At 47.8% G+C, this 22,013-nt stretch overlaps 2 protein-coding genes across 2 annotated transcripts; both read right to left on the reverse strand.

The window, feature by feature from the left end:
- Positions 1–16: 16 nt before the first annotated feature.
- WDR55 (WD repeat domain 55) lies at positions 17–5,647 on the reverse strand. The gene is made up of 7 exons (XM_082620939.1): positions 5,337–5,647; positions 1,743–1,843; positions 1,563–1,650; positions 1,279–1,458; positions 1,083–1,182; positions 824–993; positions 17–742 (listed from the first exon to the last, which is right to left on the reverse strand). Exons 1-7 carry the CDS (start codon positions 5,525–5,527, stop codon positions 421–423), a joined length of 1,152 nt encoding a protein of 383 aa, XP_082477065.1. The 5' UTR covers positions 5,528–5,647; the 3' UTR covers positions 17–420.
- A 1,938-nt stretch (positions 5,648–7,585) lies between these two features.
- On the reverse strand, positions 7,586–21,875 carry IK (IK cytokine). Its single transcript, XM_082620935.1, has 20 exons — positions 21,746–21,875; positions 21,118–21,184; positions 17,668–17,760; positions 16,880–16,939; positions 15,888–16,055; positions 15,595–15,709; positions 15,055–15,125; positions 14,916–14,962; positions 13,869–14,032; positions 11,501–11,609; positions 11,113–11,152; positions 10,738–10,951; positions 10,470–10,488; positions 9,934–10,012; positions 9,594–9,674; positions 9,281–9,338; positions 8,379–8,467; positions 8,068–8,176; positions 7,858–7,892; positions 7,586–7,773 (listed from the first exon to the last, which is right to left on the reverse strand). Exons 1-20 carry the CDS (start codon positions 21,759–21,761, stop codon positions 7,746–7,748), a joined length of 1,662 nt encoding a protein of 553 aa, XP_082477061.1. The 5' UTR covers positions 21,762–21,875; the 3' UTR covers positions 7,586–7,745.
- Positions 21,876–22,013: the final 138 nt, after the last annotated feature.

Genomic DNA, 22,013 nt, shown 5'->3' on the forward strand with positions numbered 1-22,013 from the left:
CAGCTTAACATGAATCTTTGCTTCTTATTTTCTTGATTTGTCTTTGTTGATGTTTTTATTTGGGGACTGGCTGAGCCAAAGGGTCAGGGCCTTTGCCCCAACCACTTGGCATTCTGGTTTTGGTGTATGCGTAGTTTTGAGTTTTTCTATGCTGGTTTTTCTATGCTGGTTGTATTTATATTAAACCCCTGGTTGGTTTACACCTGTGTCCGTGCTGTCTTGCGCCAGCTGTGGGCTTGTCTTACACTGGTGGAGTGAGCAGCGGCTACAGGGCAAGTCCTTTCCCACATCAGTGTGCCGATCCTGAGCATCTTCTAGTGCACAATAGGATATTTTAAATTCCCAGCCTCTCTAGGGATCCAGCCCAGAAAGCAAGACTCTTGTCCACTGAGAACCCATCCTGAGGTTCAGCTCATTCCCTCAGTCACTGTCATCCTCACTCTCCTCCTCTTCCTCCTGAGCTGTGGCGTCGTCTCCCTCCTCCCTCAGTCCTGCAAAGAAGTCATCCGTGCTCCAGGCCTTGCTGCTCAGCGCCCGTAGTGGCCCTCCCTTTTTCTTGCGCCGGCGGTAGTCATCCACCACCAAAGCCCGCAGCTGGGCCATGTCCCAAAACTTGAGGCGCTGGTCATGGCCACTGCTGGCCAGGAAGCGGCCACAGTGGGAGAGGGCTAGGTTCTCCACAGGTTCCCCGGCATGCTGGCCCACACTGCCCACCACTCGGTTTGGCAGGATGTTGACAGCCCTGGACAGAAAGAAAAGTGTTCGGTATGGGCCAGTTAGGTCTGCCCTTCCTATGACTGGAGGGCCATCCAGCTTCTCTCACCTGATGACTCCATCAGTGGAGCCGGTACACAGCAGACTCTCAGTGACTGGAACCATGCAGTCAATGGACTCAGCTCTCAGGGCAAAGCGGTCACTTGTGGCCCCAAAGCCATCCCAGTTGAAGAGGTAGATGGTACCTTCACTGGAGCCACAGGCCACCTTCTTCCCACACTGCAGGGAAACAGGGAAAACCATGTTTGTGGAGCCACATCAAACCAAGTCCCTATTGCACACCCCCATCCCGCCCCACCCAGCTGTACTTTCATAAGTGTGACAGAGGTCAGGTCTCCAGATTGAGGCTCGGAGAGCAACTCGAACCGGCGTCGTCTGATGTTGAAGACACCAAGGCAGCCATCTCCGCTGTAGAGAGAGCAAAGCAGTAGGCTTGGCTGGAGGTACCCACCAAGGGAAACATTTAACACAGGGAAGGGAGGGGATACAGCTTTGAGGCTGTACCTGGCTGTGAGCAGCAGCTTCTTGGCTGGGTCCAGAGCCATGTCAGCAATGTACTCCTCATGCTGCCGCATATCCATTAAGGGGCCCTCCTTCCGCTGGTCCCAGAGGCGGATGCCACCTGTGTCATCCCCAGTGGCCAGAACATTCTCATCCACCAGCAGCAGGCTGTTGATGGGGGCACTAGAGACACAGATACAGAACTTCTTCGAGCACCTTTGTCTCAGTAGGGATGTACCAATCAATCCTTACCCTTTTGTCTCAACACACAGTTGGCTTCCCCTTACCTGTGAGCCTTGGAAATGCGTCTTTGCAGTCGTCCCAGCTCCACATCTAGAAAATGGATGGCTTTGTCCTTGGACACAGTAACAAGTTCTGTGGGGAGGGAGGGGGAAATGCCAGGTCATGGTGCTGTTCGTTGCTCCCTTCCCACCACCACACTGCTGGCTGCCTTTCCTAATACTCACTCTGCCCATCTTCAGAGAAGACAACGGCTCGGCAGGACTTGAGGTGGTGACCTGAGGACCAGTGCTCCTTGGTTTCTCCCTCTTGGCAGGAGTAGGAAAAGCTGGGGAGAATGGAAGAAGAGTGAATGACTCCAGACCTCACCTGGGAGGATAGAGACCAACTAGCCAAACTTCCACCTACCTAGGAGTTCCTGCTTGCACACCTCCAAGCCCAAGGAGGTTACCATCCCATTTTCTTTTTTTTTAAATGAATAGGTATTTATATTATTATTTTCTTTAATATTTATTTTGGCTGTGCCGGGTCTTAGTTGCAGCATGCAGGATCTTCGTTGTGGCATGCATGCGTTATCTAGTTCCCCAACTAGGGATTGAACCTGGGCCCCCTGCATTGGGAGTGCGGAGTCTTACCCACTGGACCAAGAAGGAAGTCCCCCATTTTCCCATCTTCAATGAGCTTCAAATGTGAGGTCTTTTTTTCATTCAATGTACATTTTTGTGACCTCACCCCACCCCTCTTCATCATCTTTGAAAGCCATAACCTGGAGAAAGATTAGGTCTGAATCACTCTGGAGGTCCAAAAATAGTTAATGACAGAACAGCCCAGAAGTTGGAAATGTAAAGATTAGTAAGACAGGGATATTACACTCCAGGTCTACAGGAGCTAAAGAAAGCCACAATTAATTACGGCACATTGGGCTTCCCTGGTGGCGCAGTGGTTAAGGATCTGCCTGCCAATGCAGGAGACACGCGTTCGAGCCCTGGTCTGGGAAGATCCCACATGCTGCGGAACAACTAAGTCCGTGCACCACAGCTACTGAGCCTGCGCTCTTGAGCCCGCGAGCCACAATTACTGAAGCCCACACGCCTAGAGCCCATGCTCCCAACAAGAAAAGCCACCGCAATGAGAAGCCTGCGCACCACAACAAAGAGTAGCCCCCACTCGCCACAACCAGAGAAAAGCCCACGTGCAGCAACGAAGACCCAACGCAGCCAAAAAAAAAAAAAAAAAAAATTACGGCACATTGTGAACACGTGTGGCGGAAGGATGAAAAGGGAGGTAGAGAGGCACCAGCCTGTAAGCTCAGCTTTGAGGCAAGTACCTGTCAGAGATTATCCCTAGTGCCTGCCTCAGCAGATCTTCAAAAAGGGTTGAATGAATAAGTGCTTGCTTGCTAGTGAGTTCCAGGCAGGCAGAACTGGGTCTACTTATTGTTTGTTCTGTCCCAGTGCCTAGCATGAAAAGGTTGCTTAATAAACACAGATTGAATGAATACTTTGGAAGGGTAGAGAGCCCAGGAAAGCTAACTAAGGTGACGGCATGTGAGTTGGATCATGAAGAATAAGTAGTTCACCTGGCAGAGAACAAAGGGCAGATACTGGAGGCAGATGCTGATGTCTCTCCCAGGGCAGACACGAGGAATGAGGAGAGTTCAAGTGGGAAGAGAGAGGTATAGCTGAATCTGGAAAGAGGGGCTGGACTAGGCTTGAGACAGCCATGTAGGCCAGGCAGAAGTCTGAATTGAATCCTTTGGGAAAAAGGAACCTCTCTGGAATGGTCATAGGAGAAGTTCGAGGCCTCCAGAAGGCAGTGGCTGAGGGTAGAGAAGAGGAGACAAACAGAAGCCAGGGGTGTGTGTGAAGAAAAGTCCAGGGTGACTCCCAAGTATCTGGCACTGTAAACATGGATAAAAGTAGTAAACCTCTCTGCAAGGTATGTATTATTGTTCCCATTTTCTTTCGTCCTTCCTTCCCGCCTTGCCTTCCCTGCCTGCCTACCTGCCTTACTCTCTCTCTCTCTCTCTCACCCTCCCTCCCTCTTTTTTTAAATATAAATTTATTTATTTTATTTATCTTTGGCTGCGTTGGGTCTTTGTTGCTGTGTGCGGCTTTCTCTAGCTGCGGCAAGCAGGGGCTATTCTTCGGTGCGGAGTGCGGGCTTCTCATTGCGGTGGCTTCTATTGTTGGGAAGCACAGGCTCTAGGCACGTGGGCTTCAGTAGTTGTGGCACACGGGCTCAGTAGTTGTGCCTCGCGGGCTCTAGAGCACAGGCTCAGTAGTTGTGGCGCATGGGCTTAGTTGCTCCGGCTCTAGAGCGCAGGCTCAGTAGTTGTGGCCCATGGGCTTAGTTGCTCCGTGGCATGTGGGATCTTCCTGGGCCAGGGCTCGAACCCGTGTCCCCTGCATTGGTAGGCAGATTCTTAAACACTGTGCCACCAGGGAAGCCCCCTTCTCCCTCTCTTTTTCTCTCGCTCTCCCTTTCTCCCTCCCTCCCTCCCTTCCTTCTTTCCTCCCTCCTTCTCTCCCTCCATCCCTTCCTCCTTCCTCAGAGCCACAGAGCTTGCGGGATCTTAGTTCCCGGGTCCCTGGCAGTGAAAGCATGGAGTCCTAACCACGGGACCGCCAGAGAATTCCCTACTGTTCCCATTTTCAAAGATGAAAATCAGAAATTAACTTGCCCAAGGCCATTGCAGCTAATGAGGGGTTTGGGGGTTAAATTCATTAAGTAAATCTGATAGCACAACTCTCCTGGTTAAGGCCTTCAATGGCTTTTCACTGCTTCTAGCCTACATCTTTTATTCAAAATCAAACGTGTATTGAGCACTAACCCTGGGCTAGAAGCAGGAGATAAAATGGAGAACTAAAGAGACTACAGATTACACTCCAGGACGTTGTTTTTCAAACTCTAGTCATGACCCATTACTGAGCTGCAATCAGCATTTTCTGTGTGTGCCCGCAATAACGACAGAATAAAATAAATCAGAAAATATTAGAGTGCATCACACATAATATAAAAGCTATTTTTACTGTGGGGCGAGGTCAAAAAAGTTTAAAAAACATTTTTTTAGTGGAGGAGACAGTGTTCAAATAATTATGCAAAAGGATGTATAATACACACCATTATGTAGTTTATGAGGAAAAGGTATCTGGTGCCAAGGCAACATCTAACAGGTAATCTAATTTAGTCTGAGGCATGTTTGAAGAGTGAAGAGATGCTGGGGACTCTGGGACAATAGGTGCAAGTGAGGGAAATTCCAGGAAGAAGGAATAACGTGCAAAGGAGCTGAGGCTTCAAGGTACATTAAAAAGGTAACGATGAATAAGCACAGAAAACAAAATAAAGTGAGCAAGGGCCAGATGGTTAAGGCCCTGAAAGCCGGATTAAGGAATCTCAACTTAATTCTAAAAGCAAAGGTAAACTATTGAAGGATTTTAATCAAGGAAGTGAGGTGGCTGGATTTGTGTTTTTGAAAGATCAATTAAAGTGGGCAAGAAGCGAAAGCAGGGGGCCCCGTTGGTCCTGTTTCAGGATCAATACAATATTTCGGTGGGAAATAACCGTGTCCTGAACGCCTGCCTGTCCGGGCTCCGTCACAACTTTCCAGCCACTTTGTCGCTCAGTTCTTTCAATAGATTTGTGTGGTAACTTGCTTAAAGGCGAATGTTATTAAACGAATTGGACAAGACTCAGTCTTGTAAACTTAATCTCCCTGTAACTTTCTCTCCTCATCCCAGCTCCATCGCTGCGGAGCTTCCAGACCGAGCAGCCCCACACCCACCACCCTCACCACGCCCCAATCTCTGCCCCGCACTTACACGAACACGTCCCCGTCCACGTCCCCAGCCGCCAGGAGATCGCGGGCCGGATGGAACGCCAGTCCACTGGCCGGAGCCTCCAGCACGATATCTTCCGGAGTGTCCCGGATCCGGGCTGGGGCTTCCGTGGAGTCGGGGTCCTCCTCGTCTCTCCCATCCTCCGTGGGCCTCTCCTCACACGTGCCGTCCATGAACCAGAGGATCCGAGCCGCGCAGCAATTGGTAGGTAAACCCAAGAACCCGTTACTCGGCGGGAGGAGTGGCCCAGGGCACCGCTTCTGGGGTAGGGGGCCAGGCAGGAAGTGGCGTCAAGGCGTTCTCCGTAACCCGGAAAAGGCGGGGCCTGACTCAACTGGTGGGAGGGACCGACCCGAGGAGCCCGGTTTCTTAATCCCGCTACTTTCCCAGTGTTGCAGCGGAGGAGATTCCTGTGTCAGATAGACGGCGCAACCTTCAGCCCCCTCCTTGGTCACTTCACGTAAAGTCGGGAACTGCGTTTAAGTTCTTTCCCCTTTTCCTGAGCGGTGCTGACAGTTTGGTAGTGTCTCCCGCAATCAGTAAAGGATGACTGCCTGCCTTCGGGAGAGAAGAGCGAGACGCCAGTCGTTCATGGTTTGTTGAAAGACCAAGACAAGCGACAGCCAGTTTGGTCAGTAAGCGACAAAAGCCCACGCCGCGAGAATTTGACCTCCGGGGGTCGTAGACAGCAGGCAGTCCGCGCACACACTTAAGCTGCAGCCCTCCATGCTGAACATCCTCGTGGCCAAAGCAACAGCGTCCCGCCCGTTCCTACCGTTTGGCTACAGACTCTCACCGGGACTGGGCCGGCAGTGCTCAGAGCTGGCAAGGAGTTGCTGAAAAGGAAAAATGGGCACAACAGTTGACGTTCTGGACATCCCGGTTACCAAAGGTTCCACAAAGATGAGAGCACTGTGTATGGTGGGGCAGATAAGGAGGAGCATGTGCTCCATGTCTGGATCTTGGTTACTTCCACAAGGCTTGGTGGTACTTGCAGAAACTTATTTTAAACTGGCAGTCAACCCCCAGAAGGTCTCGATCTTAGTGACCCTCTAGGTACCTTCATCTGAGCCAGGTGGGTCTCTGTGACCTTTTTCCTAATTGTGACTGCTGCCTACAGCCATGACATCAGGGTGTCACTTACTGTCTGAAATTAGCCATTCTAGGTGCTATTGCAGACTGCCCAATTTCAGCCTCCTAGGCGCCATGCATAAAGCTGGCTTCCTCAAAAAGCTCTTGCCCTGGGCTTCCCTGGTGGCGCAGTGGTTGGGAGTCCGCCTGCCGATGCAGGGGACGTGGGTTCGTGCCCCGGTCCGGGAGGATCCCGCATGCCGCGGAGCGGCTGGGCCCGTGAGCCATGGCCGCTGAGCCTGCGCATCCGGAGCCTGTGCTCCGCGACGGGAGAGGCCACAGCAGTGAGGAGCCCGCGTACCGCAAAAAAAAAAAAAAAAGAAAAGAAAAGTTCTTGCCCTGTCAAAGTGAAAGTAACCAAAGGCAATGGCTAAAGTAGCCATCTAGCTCTTCTTGGATCTTGTACGCCCACAGGTCTTAGCTCAGGGCAGGCAGTGGCAGCTATGGATCCAGCCAGAAAGAACTGGTGACCTTTGCTGATGAGCACCAGACCAAAGTGCTGGCAATGAGCCAAGAGGAAGGGTGGGGATGGAGTGATTTGGAGGCCAGGGATCCCACCCTGGGCCTTGGCAAACTTACAGTGTGTTGAAGGGCACTAAACTCTTCTGGTCTAGGACAGGGATTCTCCAAGGCACTTCCCCTTCAACCCAGTAAGCAGTGATTTGTACTTGGAATTACTAAAGATCCCAGAAGGGCATAAATTTGTGAAGGGTTTTTGTTCCCAGGAGTGTTTCTCATCAGGTGACTTTACCTAGAGCCCAGTCCTGCACAACCTTGGGATCAGACTGGCAGCCCACTGGGCTGACCCTAATTCCCAGGGAACCTCTGCCCTAAGACTAGGTCCCCGGATGGGCCCAGATGAGTCTGATATTTAAGACCAATCATCCTTATGTTTCTCTATCCACCTCTTGCCTGACAGCAAGGGTCATTCTTCCCTCCTCCACTGCGCACCCTGGCTAGTATATATCCTGCTTAGGAATCTAGAGCCACAGCTCAGGAAAGGACTGACTTTCTCCATGTGATTTTTATACAATCACATGTATATGGAATTAGTAGCCCTCCTGGTGCATCTGGGCTCTCAACATAGAGAAGATAAGAGAGCAGGTTAACCAATTTTAATGGAACCAAAAGATTATACAATGAAATTTTATATACATTCACAAAAAAAAAAACCATCGTGCAACTTTTTTTGGAATTGTAGAAAGCGAGCAGTGGAGAGCACATCCTTGTGGAGATTATTCTTGGGGTTGGAACCAGAGATTAGTATTTTGGTCTTTTCACTTCAACCCTGCAATAGAAAGAGAAATGAGCATAAGATCAATACACTAAGCAACTCTCACCAGTCTCACAGAGGAAGAATAATGCTGCTCACCCATCGGCTTCCATCTTCTTCCTCTTCTCAATGATCTGCAAAAACAACAGTTATAGTTGATGGTTATGCTGCCAGTCTAAGCTCACCTGAGACCCAAGACTGACCTCTCTCCTACTTCCATGGCTCTCCGACCCACTGCCTGTTCCTGAATCTGTGGGCCAGTATCTCCTCCCAGCTGAAGCCCTCCCACCCAGAACCAGTCCCACTTACCGCACTAATCTTTTTCCATTGGCGATCAAGCTCTGCTTTGTCATTGGTTTCCTTAAAGCGCCTGGTTTTACGCCCTTCAGACATCTTGATGCCATATTGAAATGCAGCCCTGAGGGAAAAAAAGGGCAGTTGAGGGAAGAAGGCATCCGAGGTTGAATAGCAGTAGCAAGGTGTTCCCAGGAGACCCGGTGAGCAGAGAACTGATTTCAGAATGTTTCAGCCAGACTGCACCCTCTAACCTGTTGTGGGCTAGTCCGCCCCCACCACCATCCCTCTCCTCACTCTTGGCTGTATTTAGTACCAAGACTCACTTGGGCAAAGCCTCCTTGTTGTTCATATACTCGCTGTATTCCTCCTGGGTATCGAAGTCCCAGCGGCCTAAAGGGCCTTTCTTGTTACCCTGTTGCAGGACAGAATGGGGGGCAAGGAAGGAAGAGATGTCAGTGGAAATGAGATTTTAGCCCTTGATTAAAGCCAGGCTCTCCCATAATCCCAGGTTTTATCATTCATAAATCCTACCCTAATAAACAATAATAAATGTTAACTGTGTACTTACTATGTGCCAGGCATCATTCTGAACACTAAACATGTATCTTATTTAATTCTCTCAAAAACTCTATTGAGAGAGAACTATAGTTATCTCCATTTTTCTAATGAGGAAACTGAGGAAAAAGCAGTAAAATAAGTTGGCTTGGTCACAAAACCAATACCTGGCAGAGCCAGGGTTAAGCAAGGTTCCAAGATAGAATTAAACCATGCTATTAAGCATCGCGGGACAGAGAAAACAAGGGAAAGTAGATGACACTTCTTCACCCTTAATGGTGTTAGTGTTTTTGTTTTTGTTTTAAGGCTTAGAGGAAAATGTCAATCCTAGCTAGAATAAAACTCAGTTTGTTTTCCAGTTATTTTCTAAAAACTGAAATCCTTCTTCCCTTTCTGCATGTGCACTAAAGGCGTGCTTACTCCCTAGGATGGAAATCAAAGCCTGGCACTTTACAGAAAATAAAAAGAAATATAGTTATGGCCCTATCTCATTTGACTTTGTACAGATGCTTTAAAACAGTTAAGCTGCCCAGGACTCCACAATGCTGCTGCTCCTATTGCTGCAGCTGAAGAAAGAAGAGGCCCAGGAAATGAAACAGATCATTTGGGAGGAGGGAAGGGGATATGCGCTAAAGAGTAACTGTCCCCACCCATCCTTCCAGCTCCACACCTGGTCCATTTTGCTATAATCCACCTCCTCGTCACTGTCCACAGCCATATCATCCATCCTAAAGAGAAGCAACAGTTAAAGAGATGGTGCAGACCCAGATTCCTATGGTTCATGCAGAAACCTACCCACTAAGAGGCTATATGCCTAGGAACAACCATCCCTCCTAGGCCTCCCACTCAGAGCCTAACAGAATACTTTATCCAGTAAGAAGTACCCCTGGGTCCCAACAAATCAAATTTTCACCTCACTCCCCCCGCCCCGACCTTGCTCTGCAATCATCCCAGCCTCCCTTCTTTAAAAGAGTCTCACATACGTGGCTGGGTAGCACTCAGCATAGCTGTTGGACATGCCAAAGAAATCTCCCAGCTGCTTCTTGTCTTCTGGCTTCTTCAGCATATGCTATGTTAAAGAAAATAATTCTACCAATAGCAGAAAAACTTCAAGCAGGAAGGGCCAAGGGCTAGAAGCCCCAACATGAAAACTCTAAGGAGAGGGCTGTGAACGTGAATGAGTCCTCTGAGAAAGGGGAAAGTCATGACTTCATCCTTATCAAAATTCAGCACAAAAGGGAAAGAGCAAGATGGGGGCAGGGAGGTTGTGGGGAAGCAGGGAGGCAGGTGGAGTTGGAATGAACACGCTGAAATAAAGGATATGATTCAGTGCCTTCCCAGCCAGTAGATCCAGCAAACTTTTCATTGATCGACTTGATCAGCTCCTTGGCGGATCCGGGTCCTGGGCGAAAGAGAACTCTGTTCAGACTTCGAAATAAGGAGCTTACCACCTCTTCCCCACAACACACTTCCCACCTGTGCCTTTCATAACAACATTTTTTAAGCAACAGAACCCTTTAGCTAACAAAGTTTTAATCAAATTCCAATTCAAAATGAGCTACTCTGCTTGAGATGCCCAGAATACTGTCCACTCAACCTGCCCCACGTCCTCAGAACCCCACAGCTGGGAGAATTATATCAAACAGAGCAAATATGCCCTGCCCTTGCCCAGGAAGACAGACAGAACTCCAGACTCATCTTCTGTCTATTCCATAAAAGCAAGACATGGATCTTCCGAGAACCCAGAGCTAGGAAGTCCCCCAGCCCCACCCTTGGCAACTCTGAGTTCTGGGTCAGACTCAGCCCAGAGGAAAGCAGCACTGCCAGAGCCAATGCAAGATGCCATGGGTAAAACTCACCTTTGTCAACATCCATGGGCTGGAAAGAAAACAGAAACCGAAGTGAGCGTCACCAGGAGGGATGCCCACTCACCTCTCCCTCAAGTTCGAATCAACTCCCTACCCTACCCCCTGCCCCCATTTCCAGGATGGTTCCTACCCTGGATTAATTGACCCAGTTGCTGCTGTGGAGCCATGAGCCACCTATATAACAGAGGGGTTCTGTACCTGGCTGGGCAGCCACAGAGATGGGCAGCTCCTCCACCTAGTGCCCGGGACTACATCTCACCTCATCATCCACTTTTGGCTTCTCAAAGTAGCTGTGCCTCTTCTTCTCTTCTTCTCTCTCTCGATCCCGCTCCCGCTCTCGATCGCGTTCTCGCTCTCTGTCACGGTCTCTGTCTCTCTCCCGATCACGCTCCCGTTCCCGGTATCTCTCCCGCTCCTTGTCTCGAGGTGTCTTGGTTGTGGAGGGCACATAATCCCCAATGTCTTCAAATATACTAGGAAAACAGAGATCCCTAGCTGACAAAGTCATACAAACTTCCATTTCCGCCGGCCATTTCTCCAGATTCTCACACCAAGGCCTCCCCCAAATGCCAAAGACAGGAAACCCAGAGGCCCTTCCTCCCTCAGATCAGGGGGCAGGGGCTAGGATACATACTTCATGTCAGCCTCAGGGGGTTTCTTCTCTTCCATTTTCCCTGTAACATAAAGAGAGGAGTGAGGAAGACACTCCTGAGTTATTTCCCACTCAGCCTCACCATGCTCTTCAGTTCTCAATGCCCTTTTAAACATCTTCTGTTTAAAAGATGGGACAACAAAAGCTACCCCATACTCCCCCTCCTCAAGCCTCAAAACTGACCACTGCTTCCTGGGTGGGTCAAGCAGACAGAACCTGGATGCAACCATCCCTTGGCTAATGCTCCACTGCTCCCATTTTTCTCTGGTCCCCAGGAGCCTCCCAATGTTCTGGAAGCTCCAGGAGACCTTGGTTCCATCTCAGATGCCCCTCCAGGGGTAAGGTTTCTCTCCCTAACTCTCCAGATTACCTTTATCTTTCTTTTTGAGCTTCTTGTTGCGGGTACCCTGCCTCAGGTAGGAAAGGATCTGGGTGAGCTTGCTGATGACAATGTCATTTGTGGTCAGTGTGGTCTGGGCCTGAAAACCCCCAAGGAGCAAGAATGTTATCCCACTGAGCAGGACTCTCTTCATTTACTCATTCATTTACTTAACAAATTAACAAATTAAAGGATAAGTGAGAATTAAGTAGGTGAACACAGGGAAAGGAGGTGTTGTAAAAGTATATTCCAGACAGATGAAACAGCATACGAAGGCCTGGGTCATAAGTGAATCTAGTACATTCAAGAAAGCAAGGATGACTGGAGAACAAACTGGGAAGCATGGTAGAAAGAGTCTGGAGAGGCCAGGAGTTACAGAGCCTCAGAAGCCATGATATACAGATTTTGGCCTTGGGCTTCCCTGGTAGCGCAGTGGTTAAGAATCTGCCTGCCAATGCAGGGGACACGGATTTGAGCCCTGGTCAGGGAAGATCCCACATGCCGTGGAGCAACTAAGCCCATGCACCGCAACTACTGAGCTTGCGCTCTGGAGCCCACAAGCCACAACTACTGAAGCCCGCACACCTAGAGCCTGTGCTCCGCAACAAGAGAAGCCACTGCAATGAGAAGCCCGGGCACCACAACAAAGAGTAGCCCCCGCTCACCACAACTAGAGAAAGCCTGCACGCAGCAACAAAGACCCAATGCAGCAAATAAATTAATTAAAAAAAAAAAAAAGATTTTGGTCTTTATCCTAACACTAAGAAACCATCAAGGGGCTTCCCTGGCGGTCCAGTGGTTAAGAATCCACCTTCCAATGCAGGGAACATGGGTTCTATCCCTGGTCGGGGAAGTAAGATCCCACATGCTGCGGAACAACTAAGCCCCTGCACCACAACTACTGAGCACGTGAGCCAAAACTATAGAGCCCGTGCACTGCAACAAAGATCCTGCAAAACTAAGACCCAATGCAGCCAAAAATAAAATAAATAAATAAAGACTTTAAAAAAATAAAGAAACCGGGCTTCCCTGGTGGCGCAGTGGTTGAGAGTCCGCCTGCCGATGCAGGGAACACGGGTTCCTGCCCTGGTCCGGGAGGATCCCGCATGCCGCGGAGCGGCTGGGCCCGTGAGCCATGGCCGCTGAGCCTGCGTGTCCGGAGCCTGTGCTCCGCAACGGGAGAGGCCACAACAGTGAGAGGCCCGCGTACCGCAAAAAATAAAATAAAATAAAGAAACCATCAAATCTTCTAAACCGGGGGCAGGGCACATACGGGAAATCTCTGTACCTCCCTCTCAATTTTGCTGTGAACTTTTTTTTTTTAATTAATTAATTAATTAATTTATTTATTTATGGCTACATTGGGTCTTTGTTGCTGTGCGCGGGCTTTCTCTAGTTGCGGCGAGCGGGGGCTACTCTTCATTGCGGTGCGCGGGCTTCTCACTGCGGTGGCTTCTCTTGTTGCGGAGCATGGGCTCTAGGCGCGCGGGCTTCAGTAGTTGTGGCACATGGGCTTAGTTGCTCCGCGGCATGTGGGATCTTCCTGGACCAGGGCTCGAACCCGTGTCCCCTGCATTGGCAGGCAGATTCTTAACCACTGCGCCACCAGGGAAGCCCTGCTGTGAACTTTAAACTGCTCTAAAAAATTATCTTAAAAAAAAAAATGACAGTAGTGAAGGGAGAAAAAAAAAATCTTCTAAACCATGATGAGAAAAAGTCATGTTGTTACATGATCACTCTGGCCATGTGTAAAAATGATAATGGAAAAGGGGACGGAAAGATGTGGGGAGCGGTAATGGCTAAAGAGTACAGGGTTTCTTTTTGGGGTGATGAAAATGTTTTAAAATTGATTCTGATGCCAGTTGTACAATTCTATGAAAATACTAAAAGCCACTGAATTGTACACTTTAAAGGGGTGAACTGTTTGGTATGTGACTTACATCTCAACAATACTAAAAATAAATAGAATATTGGAAGGGAACCAGAGTGGAAACCAACTAGGAGCCCCTTTTAATAGTTCCAACAAGAGATGATGGCTTTTTTTTTTTTTTGGCCATGCTGCACAGGATGTGGGATCTTAGTTCCCCAACCAGGAATTGAACCCATGCTCCCTGCATTGGAAGTACAGAGTCTTAACCACTGGATCACTAGGGAAGTCCCAAGAGATGATGGCTTAGACTGGAATGTTATTGTGTTATTGGTGGAGATAGAGAAAAGTGAATGGATTCAACTGAGATTTAGGAGGTTAGAAGGTGGACAGGACTTGGTTAAATGTGGTAGATGAGGCTCAGGGCAGAAGTGAAGCTGATTCCCAGGTTTGAGGCTCACATAGCAGGCTCTCGGGACTTGGGTCACTCACCTCCATGGTGGGGCAATCAGCTTTGCTGCGGATAAGAGTAGTGGGGATGTCAGTATCAGCATACTCATCATCCAGGTCTACCACATAGGCCATGCGGCCTGGAAGAAACAGCTCATTCCGCTCATATGCTTTGCTCTTGAAGAGCATGCGGTAAACATTTCGGCCTACAAAAAGAGAAAGAGCAGCAAGTAGCCAGTGAGAAAACGTCTACAATAACAGCTACTGTTTACTAAGTGGCTACTGTGTGCCAGCCACCATGCCAAGTGTTATGCATTCTTTGCTTCATTCAGTCTCCACAACAGCCCTGTGAGGTGGTCATTATTATCTCCTTTTAGCTGATAAAAATACTAAGGCTGAGAAGTAAGTGATTTACTACCACTTAAGTCATATGACTATTGCAAGTCCTATAGCTACTAAGCGACAGAACAAAGAATGGGACCCCAGCCGTTTAACTCCAAAGCCTGAGCTCTTATCCACCCTGCCTACATTGCCTTCTCAAGGGCACTATGTGCCTAGCATTGTATTAGGCCCTGTGAGGAAGAAGGATGAAGTTTAAGGTAATACTGATGAAGACGGGAAAAAATAGCTCTACTGCATGCTCAGTGTGACAGGCATGTTGCATGTATTATTTCTCTTCGTCCCAGTAATCCCATGAGGTGAACGTTAACCCCATTTTTGCAAGTGGAGCTGAGAAGTTAAGTTGGTTGCACCCAAAATCACATGCTTAGTGTGATTTCATTACAGGATTCAAATGCAGGTTTCTGAATTCTGAGTTTTTAATCATCAACCATGCTACCTCCCTTAATGGATAAGCCCAAGTCTGAAAGAGCTTCCAACCTAACTGAGGGGACATTAGTAATATATATGAAATAACTAAGTCTACATCTGAGTTCTATTAGAGTATTTTGTGGGAACTAGCTGGTTTGGGGACAAAAAAGAGATAAAAGTAGATTGAGGGTAAGGGGAAGCATATTCTGTCCAGAGCACTAAATTCCTTACAATTCCCCCTGGAATGCAGAACCACTAGTGTAGAAATTCTGTACTCACCCAAACGTGTTTTAAATTCAATTTTATTTTCAGGATCCTCATCTTTCCTGAAAAGACAAAAAGAACATTTTTGCTAAATGTGTTCCTACTTTTGGCCCCACCTTTCTAAACTCTCAAGCTCTCCCTGATGTTTACTTACTTGGTTTCCTTCTGGGGCTTTTCCATCAGTTCTTCCTCCTCTTTCTCTTTGCTGGCAATTTCAGCTCGTACCTAACAGGAAAGCAATTAAGGTTTAGACATTTATTCACTTTACATATCCTTACTGAACACCATTATACCACACTGTGCCAGGAACTAAGAACTCAATACTGAACAAAACAATATAGTCCTTGCCCTAATGGAGCTTATAAAAAGAGAGACAGACAAATTAAACAATTAAACAACAAAGTGTGATAACTGCTGTAAGTAAAACAGAAGAGCTATGCAAGGGTGCAGGTAGTGGGAGGTGAGGAGTGGGGAGACTTAACAATACACAGGTGATCAGGGAAGGTTTGTTTCCCCAAGAAGATAAAACTGAGGCTGAGACTTGAAGGATGAATAGCAATTAGTCCTACAGAGGGGGCACCATTAGTTCTTCCACATGGTCTGAACTAACAGCAGTCTCCCTCCTCACCCCAAAAGGCACTTATAAGAGCATTCAGCATGCTAGTATTACTCTCCATCTACCAACCAAGCTCACCTTCTGAAGCAGAGCAAAGTCCAAGCCTTTCACCAAATGGGTGTGTTCCATGTCACCACCCAAAAATTTGGACTCCTGGATCAACTGTCTTCTCTTCTCTGCAGCTGATTTGTCCCTGTAAAATGAAAGAGGCCACATAAGAACCATCCTTTGTGGGTGGCAAGTGATCTTGAAATGGCTTGGCATGGGGAAATGGCTTTCCAGAGCAAGGAAAAAGTGAGGAAGAATTCATACTGCCATTGTATGACTTCGCAATGCTGAGGGAACCATGCCCTGGCCCACTCGGTACTCACGCCTCAGCAGTGGGGCCCACAGCCCTGTAGTTAGCTGTGGTGCTGATCAGCTCAGTTTCCTCATAATCTTTGTTCACTCCATCCCGCCGTTCCTTGGCACGGTCCCGGTACTTCTCTGCTAGTTCTCTTTCTCTCTCAATTTCTTGTTGGCGAAGTTTGGCATAATAACTGTGACCAGGGAAAGGCAAATGTGTAAGGCTCAGCAGAACTGTTCCTGCCTGTTTTCCTATACCTTCACCCAACTCTCCATGCTGAAAGCTCATGTATGTCCTCATAGAACTGCTGGCCACCTCTTGATATTCCTCAAAAGCAGAACTACAGCATCTTCCAGCTCACAGATACACTGTTCTAATGCCACAATAGTGTACTCCATCTGTCACTTCAGAATCCTTTGATGTCACCTAACTCTACATCACCGAGTCTCTACAAGTATGAGACTTTACCATACGGCAACCAGGAAGTCTCTGAATTTTTATCACGTTCCAAATTTCACCTGAAAATATATCATTCCTTGCCAGTCCTCCTTAAGAAGAGAGAAAAAAGCAAAGTACCAGGTCTAGGAAGCTTAGTATCATATAAATAATAGCAATGACAATGATAATGACGGCAGCCAAAATTAACTGGGTGGTTACTATATGCCAGGCACTGGTACTAAGTGTTTACATGGACTATCACAGTTGATCCTCATGACAACCTGATAAAAGTTATTATCACTATCTTGATTCCACCCATGAGAATATTGAGGATTAGAGAGGTTAAACAAAATGCCCACGGCATCCAGCTAGAAACTGGTAAAGATGAGATTAAAACACCACAAGCTGACTCCAAAGCCCTAAACAGCCATTCTAAATATCATTCCTTTCCACTATGAAAGCAGAGAATCTCAAGACGAGAAAGGAAAACCTCAGTCTCTTGCCTCATAACTAGCCCCTACTCCTTTTCCCCAAACACTATCCACCATAAAACCCAACACTCCTCCATCCTCCCTTTACCTTTTCTTTTTTCTCCTTCGTGCAGCTGGATCTTCATCCTCATTGTACTCCCTTGGCATCCTAGAAAAGAAAGAAATTCACTGATTGCGAAATATTGCCACAGCCCCAGAAACCCCAAGAAGTGGCTCTGAGGACTGAAGAAAGGCTTAGAATACTGACCACAGCAATAGCTGACCAGTTTCAATCAGGCAGAGATCCATGTCAATATTTGTAGGTGAGTGGTTCTCAAGCTTTAGAAAGCATCACAACCACCTGAAGGACTATTAAAATTATATACTCCCAAATATCTGCCCTAGAATCTGAGTCCGTGGGGCTGGAATGGACCCAGAAATCTACTTATTTAAGCACCAGCAGCAACTCTAGTACAAATGGTCCATGGAACATACTCTGAGAAAAAATGAGATCCCCATAGGACTTCCCTGGTGGTCCAGTGGCTAAGACTCCATGCTCCCAATGCAGGGGGCCCAGGTTCAATCCCTGGTCAAGGAACTAGATCCCACATGCTGCAACTAAGAGTTCACACGCCACAACTAAAAATCCTGCATGCAGCAACTAAAAGATCCCGTGTGCCACAACTAAGACCCAGCACAGCCAAATAAATAAATATTTTTTAAGAAATGAGATCCATACAGTATCGCAGTCTTTCCTGGAGCTTCAATCTCAAAAGGCAGAGAATCAGAACCATAGACCTCAAAAGAGAACTAGCTTTCCAGTTCCTAAGATAACTAGTTCAATAAATTTTCCATAGGAAGGAGATGGGAAACAGATTGGATCACCCCAGAACTTACTCATGGTGACGTGACTTAGAGGGTGGTGCAGAAGTAGGTGCAGCCCTTGGAGTCATGAGAAGTTTCCTGAAGTCTTCATTAGTGAGTTTTGATCTAGAGGGCGAAAATTTTAAAAATTAGTACCCAACAAAAATAGGAAAAGGAATATGTAAAAAATATGGTTCACTTTACTAGAAATCAGAGAAAAACAAATTAAAACAAAGAACATGCCACTTTTAATGCATCAGAGTGTTAACGATTAAAAAGTTTGATAAATCGGACTTCCCTGGTGGCACAGTGGTTAAGAATCCACCTGCCAATGCAGGGGACACGAGTTCGAGCCCTGGTCCGGGAAGATCCCACATGCCGCGGAGCAACTAAGGCTGTGTGCCACAACTACTGAGCCTGTGCTCTAGAGCCCATTGGCCACAACTACTGAGCCCTCGTGCCACAACTACTGAAGCCCGAGCACCTAGAGGCCGTCCTCCGCAACAAGAGAAGCCACCACAATGAGAATCCTGCACACTGCAACAAAGAGTAGCCACTGCTTATGGCTACTAAAAAAAAAAAGTTTTATAAATCCAGAATGAGTGAGAGGCTGGGACTTCCCTGGTGGCACAGTGGTTAAGAATCCACCTGCCAAGGCAGGGGACATGGGTTCGAGCCCTGGGCCAGGAAGATCCCACATGCCGCGGAGCAACTAAGCCCGTGTGCCACAACTACTGAGCCTGTGCTCTAGAGCCCATTGGCCACAACTACTGAGCCCGCATGCCACAACTACTAAAGCCCACGCACTTAGAGCCCATGCTGTGCAACAAGAGAAGCCACCACAATGAGAAGCCCACGCACCACAACAAAGAGTAGCCCCCACTCGCAACTAGAGAAAGCCCGCACACAGCAACCAAGACCCAGCACAGCCAAAAATAAATTAATTTTTTAAAAATTAGAAAAAAAGAATGAGTGAGAGGGACTTCCCTGGTGGCTCAGTGGTTAAGAATCCGCCTGCCAGTGCAGGGGACATGGGTTCGATCCCTGGTCCGGGAAGATCCCACATGCCATGGAGCAACTAAGCCCATGCACGACAACTACTGAGCCCGTGCACCACAACTACTGAAGCCTGCGTGCTTAGAGCCCGTGCTCCTCAACAAAGAAGCCACCGCGCTGCAACGAAGAGTAGCCCCCACTGGCCACAACTACAGAAAGCCCGTGTGCAGCAACAGACCCAAAGCAGCCAAAAATAAATGTAAAAAAAAAAATAATAAAATACATTAAAAAAAAAAACAATGAGTGAGAATTTGGGAAGTGGATACTCTCATGTATCGTTGATAGTAATATAAATCAGTATAAACAATTTAGAGGACAATTTGGCAGTATCTATCTTAAAATTTAAATGTGTAATATCCTGTGACCAAGCAGCTCCATTCATCTGTATTTAACCTGGCCAATTACTGGCATATGTGTATAAGAAGGCCTGTAAAAGAGGTTCAATTACAGTTTTGAAAATAATAAAAACTTGAGAACAACATAAACCCTAAGCATCCATTATGGGAGATTAACTAAACAAACTGTGAAAGTGTTTCCCAAACATGGGAAAGACAGCACTGATAGTACAAGACGTAATTTTATCCGGTACAGTGACAATGTCTCGCTCTTTGACCAAACTTTAGTAAGGGTCCTTTGAGCCCTCTCTTGATTAGGCCCCTTCCTTGGCCTGCTGAGCCCAGTTTTAGCAAAGAATCCTGCTAGGTCTCCCCAAGGAAGACTTTATTCAACGCTACTGTAATAGAAATCAAGACTATTGCAAAAGGGGAGAAGGACTGAAACTAAACTCTGAGTACAACAGGGACAACTGGGAATGTATAGAAAATTACTTGGTTAGGTATTAAGGGTACGGTGGAAGAGGAAGTTGATTAGATATCAAGGGAAGAGGAGTGATTGGATCTCCTCGATTGATTGAAGGGTTTCTCTATACCTTGGCAGGATTCTTTGTTAAAACTGGGTTCAGGGACTTCCCTGGTGGCGCAGTGGTTAAGAATGCTCCTGCCAGTGCGGGGACATGGATTTGAGCCCTGGTCCGGGAAGATCCTACATGCCAGGGAGCAACTAAGCCTGTGCACCACAATTACTGAAGCCTGCATGCCTAGGCCCGTGCTCCACAACAAGAGAAGCCACTGCAATGAGAAGCCCACACACCGCAACAAAGAGTAGCCCCTGCTCGCCACAACTAGAGAAAGCCCGCGTGCAGCAACGAAGACCCAACACAGCCAAAAATTAATTAATTAATTAATTAATTAAAAAACGAAACAAAACAAAACAAAACAGGGTTCAGTAGGCCTGGTCAAAAATAGAAGCCTTGGGGCTTCCCTAGTGGTGCAGTGGTTGAGAGTCCGCCTGCCGATGCAGGGGGGTTCGTGCCCCGATCCGGGAGGATCCCACATGCCGCGGAGCGGCTGGGCCCGTGAGCCATGGCCGCTGAGCCTGTGCTCCGCAACGGGAGAGGCCACAGCAGTGAGAGGCCCGCGTACCGCAAAAAAAAAAAAAAAAAATAGAAGCCTTGGAGAAGTCTGACTAGAGTTTGGTCAAGAAGTGAGTCCTTGTCACTGCCATGAAAATAACCGCTAAAATATTGAGAAGGGAAAAACATCAGGTGGGGGACTTCCCTGGTGGCACAGTGGTTAAGAATCTGCCTGCCAACGCAGGGGACACGGGTTCGAGCCCTGGTCCGGGAAGATCCCACATGCCGCAGAGCAACTAAGCCTGTGCGCCACAACTACTGAGCCTGCGCTCTAGAGCCTGCGAGCCACAACTACTGAGCCCACACGCCTAGAGCCCGCGCTCCGCAACAAGAGAAGCCACCACAATGAGAAGCCCGTGCACTGCAACGAAGAGTAGCCCCTGCTTGCCGCAACTAGAGAAAGCCCACGTGCAGCAACGAAGACCCAATGCAGCCAAAAATAAATAAATCACTAAAAAAACACCCAACACAGGTGGCAAAGTTGATATATAGACAATATAACACCGATTAATTTTAATATTTTAATTCACAAAGCAATGATGTATTTTACTCAAATATGAATATGTGTATACAAATGCATTTAAAAAGAGTAGGACAAAAAGATAAGTGTAAAAAAGGTAACGGTGGTTACCTCTAAGAAAGGGGATGGAATTGGGGATGTTATCACAGACAACATTACCCTTATTCTGATGTTTTAATTTCTACAAGAATTAATTCCTATATAATGTGTAATTAAACATCAATTTTTAAAACTAGCACTCTCCCTGCCATAATTTCCCCTCTAATACTCTTATGCAGTTGGCCTGATCCAGTTAAAGTTCACAAAGATAAAGAGGCAAGCGGTATGATTTTTTGGTCATCCTTGCTGACAAGACATTCAGAATTCTTTCACCACCACCACCACCACTTTACTCATTACCCAGCTCATTCCCATGGTTCTACATCAAAACACTCACTGGTGGAAGGAGTGAGGATCGTCCACATCGTGGCCATCTGGGGCCAATGGGTTGGAGAACGGCTCGCCTAAGAAAAGGAATTGATGTTAATTTAATCAATCTCTTTAGAGTCAGGTCTTGTGCAAAAGTTGGGGATCTAGTAGTGAACAATACAGATGTCTTTTCCTGTCGAGTTGCTCACAATCTAGTGAGGAAGAAAGGCAAGAACATCGACACTGACAATACAGGGTAACAAGTGCTAAAGCAGGAAAATACAAGGAGCTATGGGAGCTCAGAGGAGGGGGCCCCTAAACCAGCGCTGGAGGATCAGCAAAGACTTCTTGAAGATGACACCTAAGATACTACGCGAAAGATAAATTTACAGAAGCGAAAATTAAGTGACGGGGGCTGGGGGTGGTTCACAGATAAATCTCATCTGTCGTGGGTTGGGGCAAGGACAAGATTGAGAGACAGTCTGGAGCTGCCCGGCCTCGCTCGGGGCCCAAACTGCTTCGCCAGGCTCCAAGCATCACACTCCCGGCCCGCCTCCACCCTCGCGCACACAGCCGGCTTAAATTCTGAGGCCAAAATAACGCGCCAAGTGTCCCGAGTCCCGCGGGGAAGAAAGGGCAGATGACCCGAGCCTTACTATCTCGCTCCGGCATTTCGTCCGCGGTGTTTCAACCCCAGCAACGACCGAGGATCCTACAACAACACGGCAGCGACAGGCGACTCCCCACAATGCACCTCAGGAGTCCACCCACAGTGCCTTTCGTGTCCCAGCTTTTCCGCCGCAACGGAGGGCGGAGAAATCCGAGTGAGAGTTGACCTGCAATGCTGTTATGGCATTGGCTAAACTTGGCCCCGCCCCTTACGTCAGCCAACCTATCCCGGGGCTGGAGCGTCCGCGGCTGGTC

Source organism: Mesoplodon mirus (genome assembly GCF_964341445.2).
Source record: "Mesoplodon mirus genome assembly, chromosome: 5".
Lineage (NCBI taxonomy): Eukaryota > Metazoa > Chordata > Mammalia > Artiodactyla > Ziphiidae > Mesoplodon > Mesoplodon mirus.

Excerpts from the sequence above, each read along its gene's own strand:
- WDR55 (XM_082620939.1), bottom strand. The coding sequence starts at position 5,527 with ATGGACGGCACGTGTGAGGAGAGGCCCACGGAGGATGGGAGAGACGAG. Across the intron at positions 1,651-1,742 it reads CTTCTCTGAAGATGGGCAGA|AACTTGTTACTGTGTCCAAG; the intron begins GTGAGTATTAGG and ends CCCTCCCCACAG. Across the intron at positions 743-823 it reads TCCACTGATGGAGTCATCAG|GGCTGTCAACATCCTGCCAA; the intron begins GTGAGAGAAGCT and ends CTTTCTGTCCAG.
- IK (XM_082620935.1), bottom strand. Across the intron at positions 16,056-16,879 it reads CGAAGGAGAAAAAAGAAAAG|TTATTATGCCAAACTTCGCC; the intron begins GTAAAGGGAGGA and ends CCCTGGTCACAG. Across the intron at positions 15,710-15,887 it reads GTGGGCCCCACTGCTGAGGC|GGACAAATCAGCTGCAGAGA; the intron begins GTGAGTACCGAG and ends TTCATTTTACAG.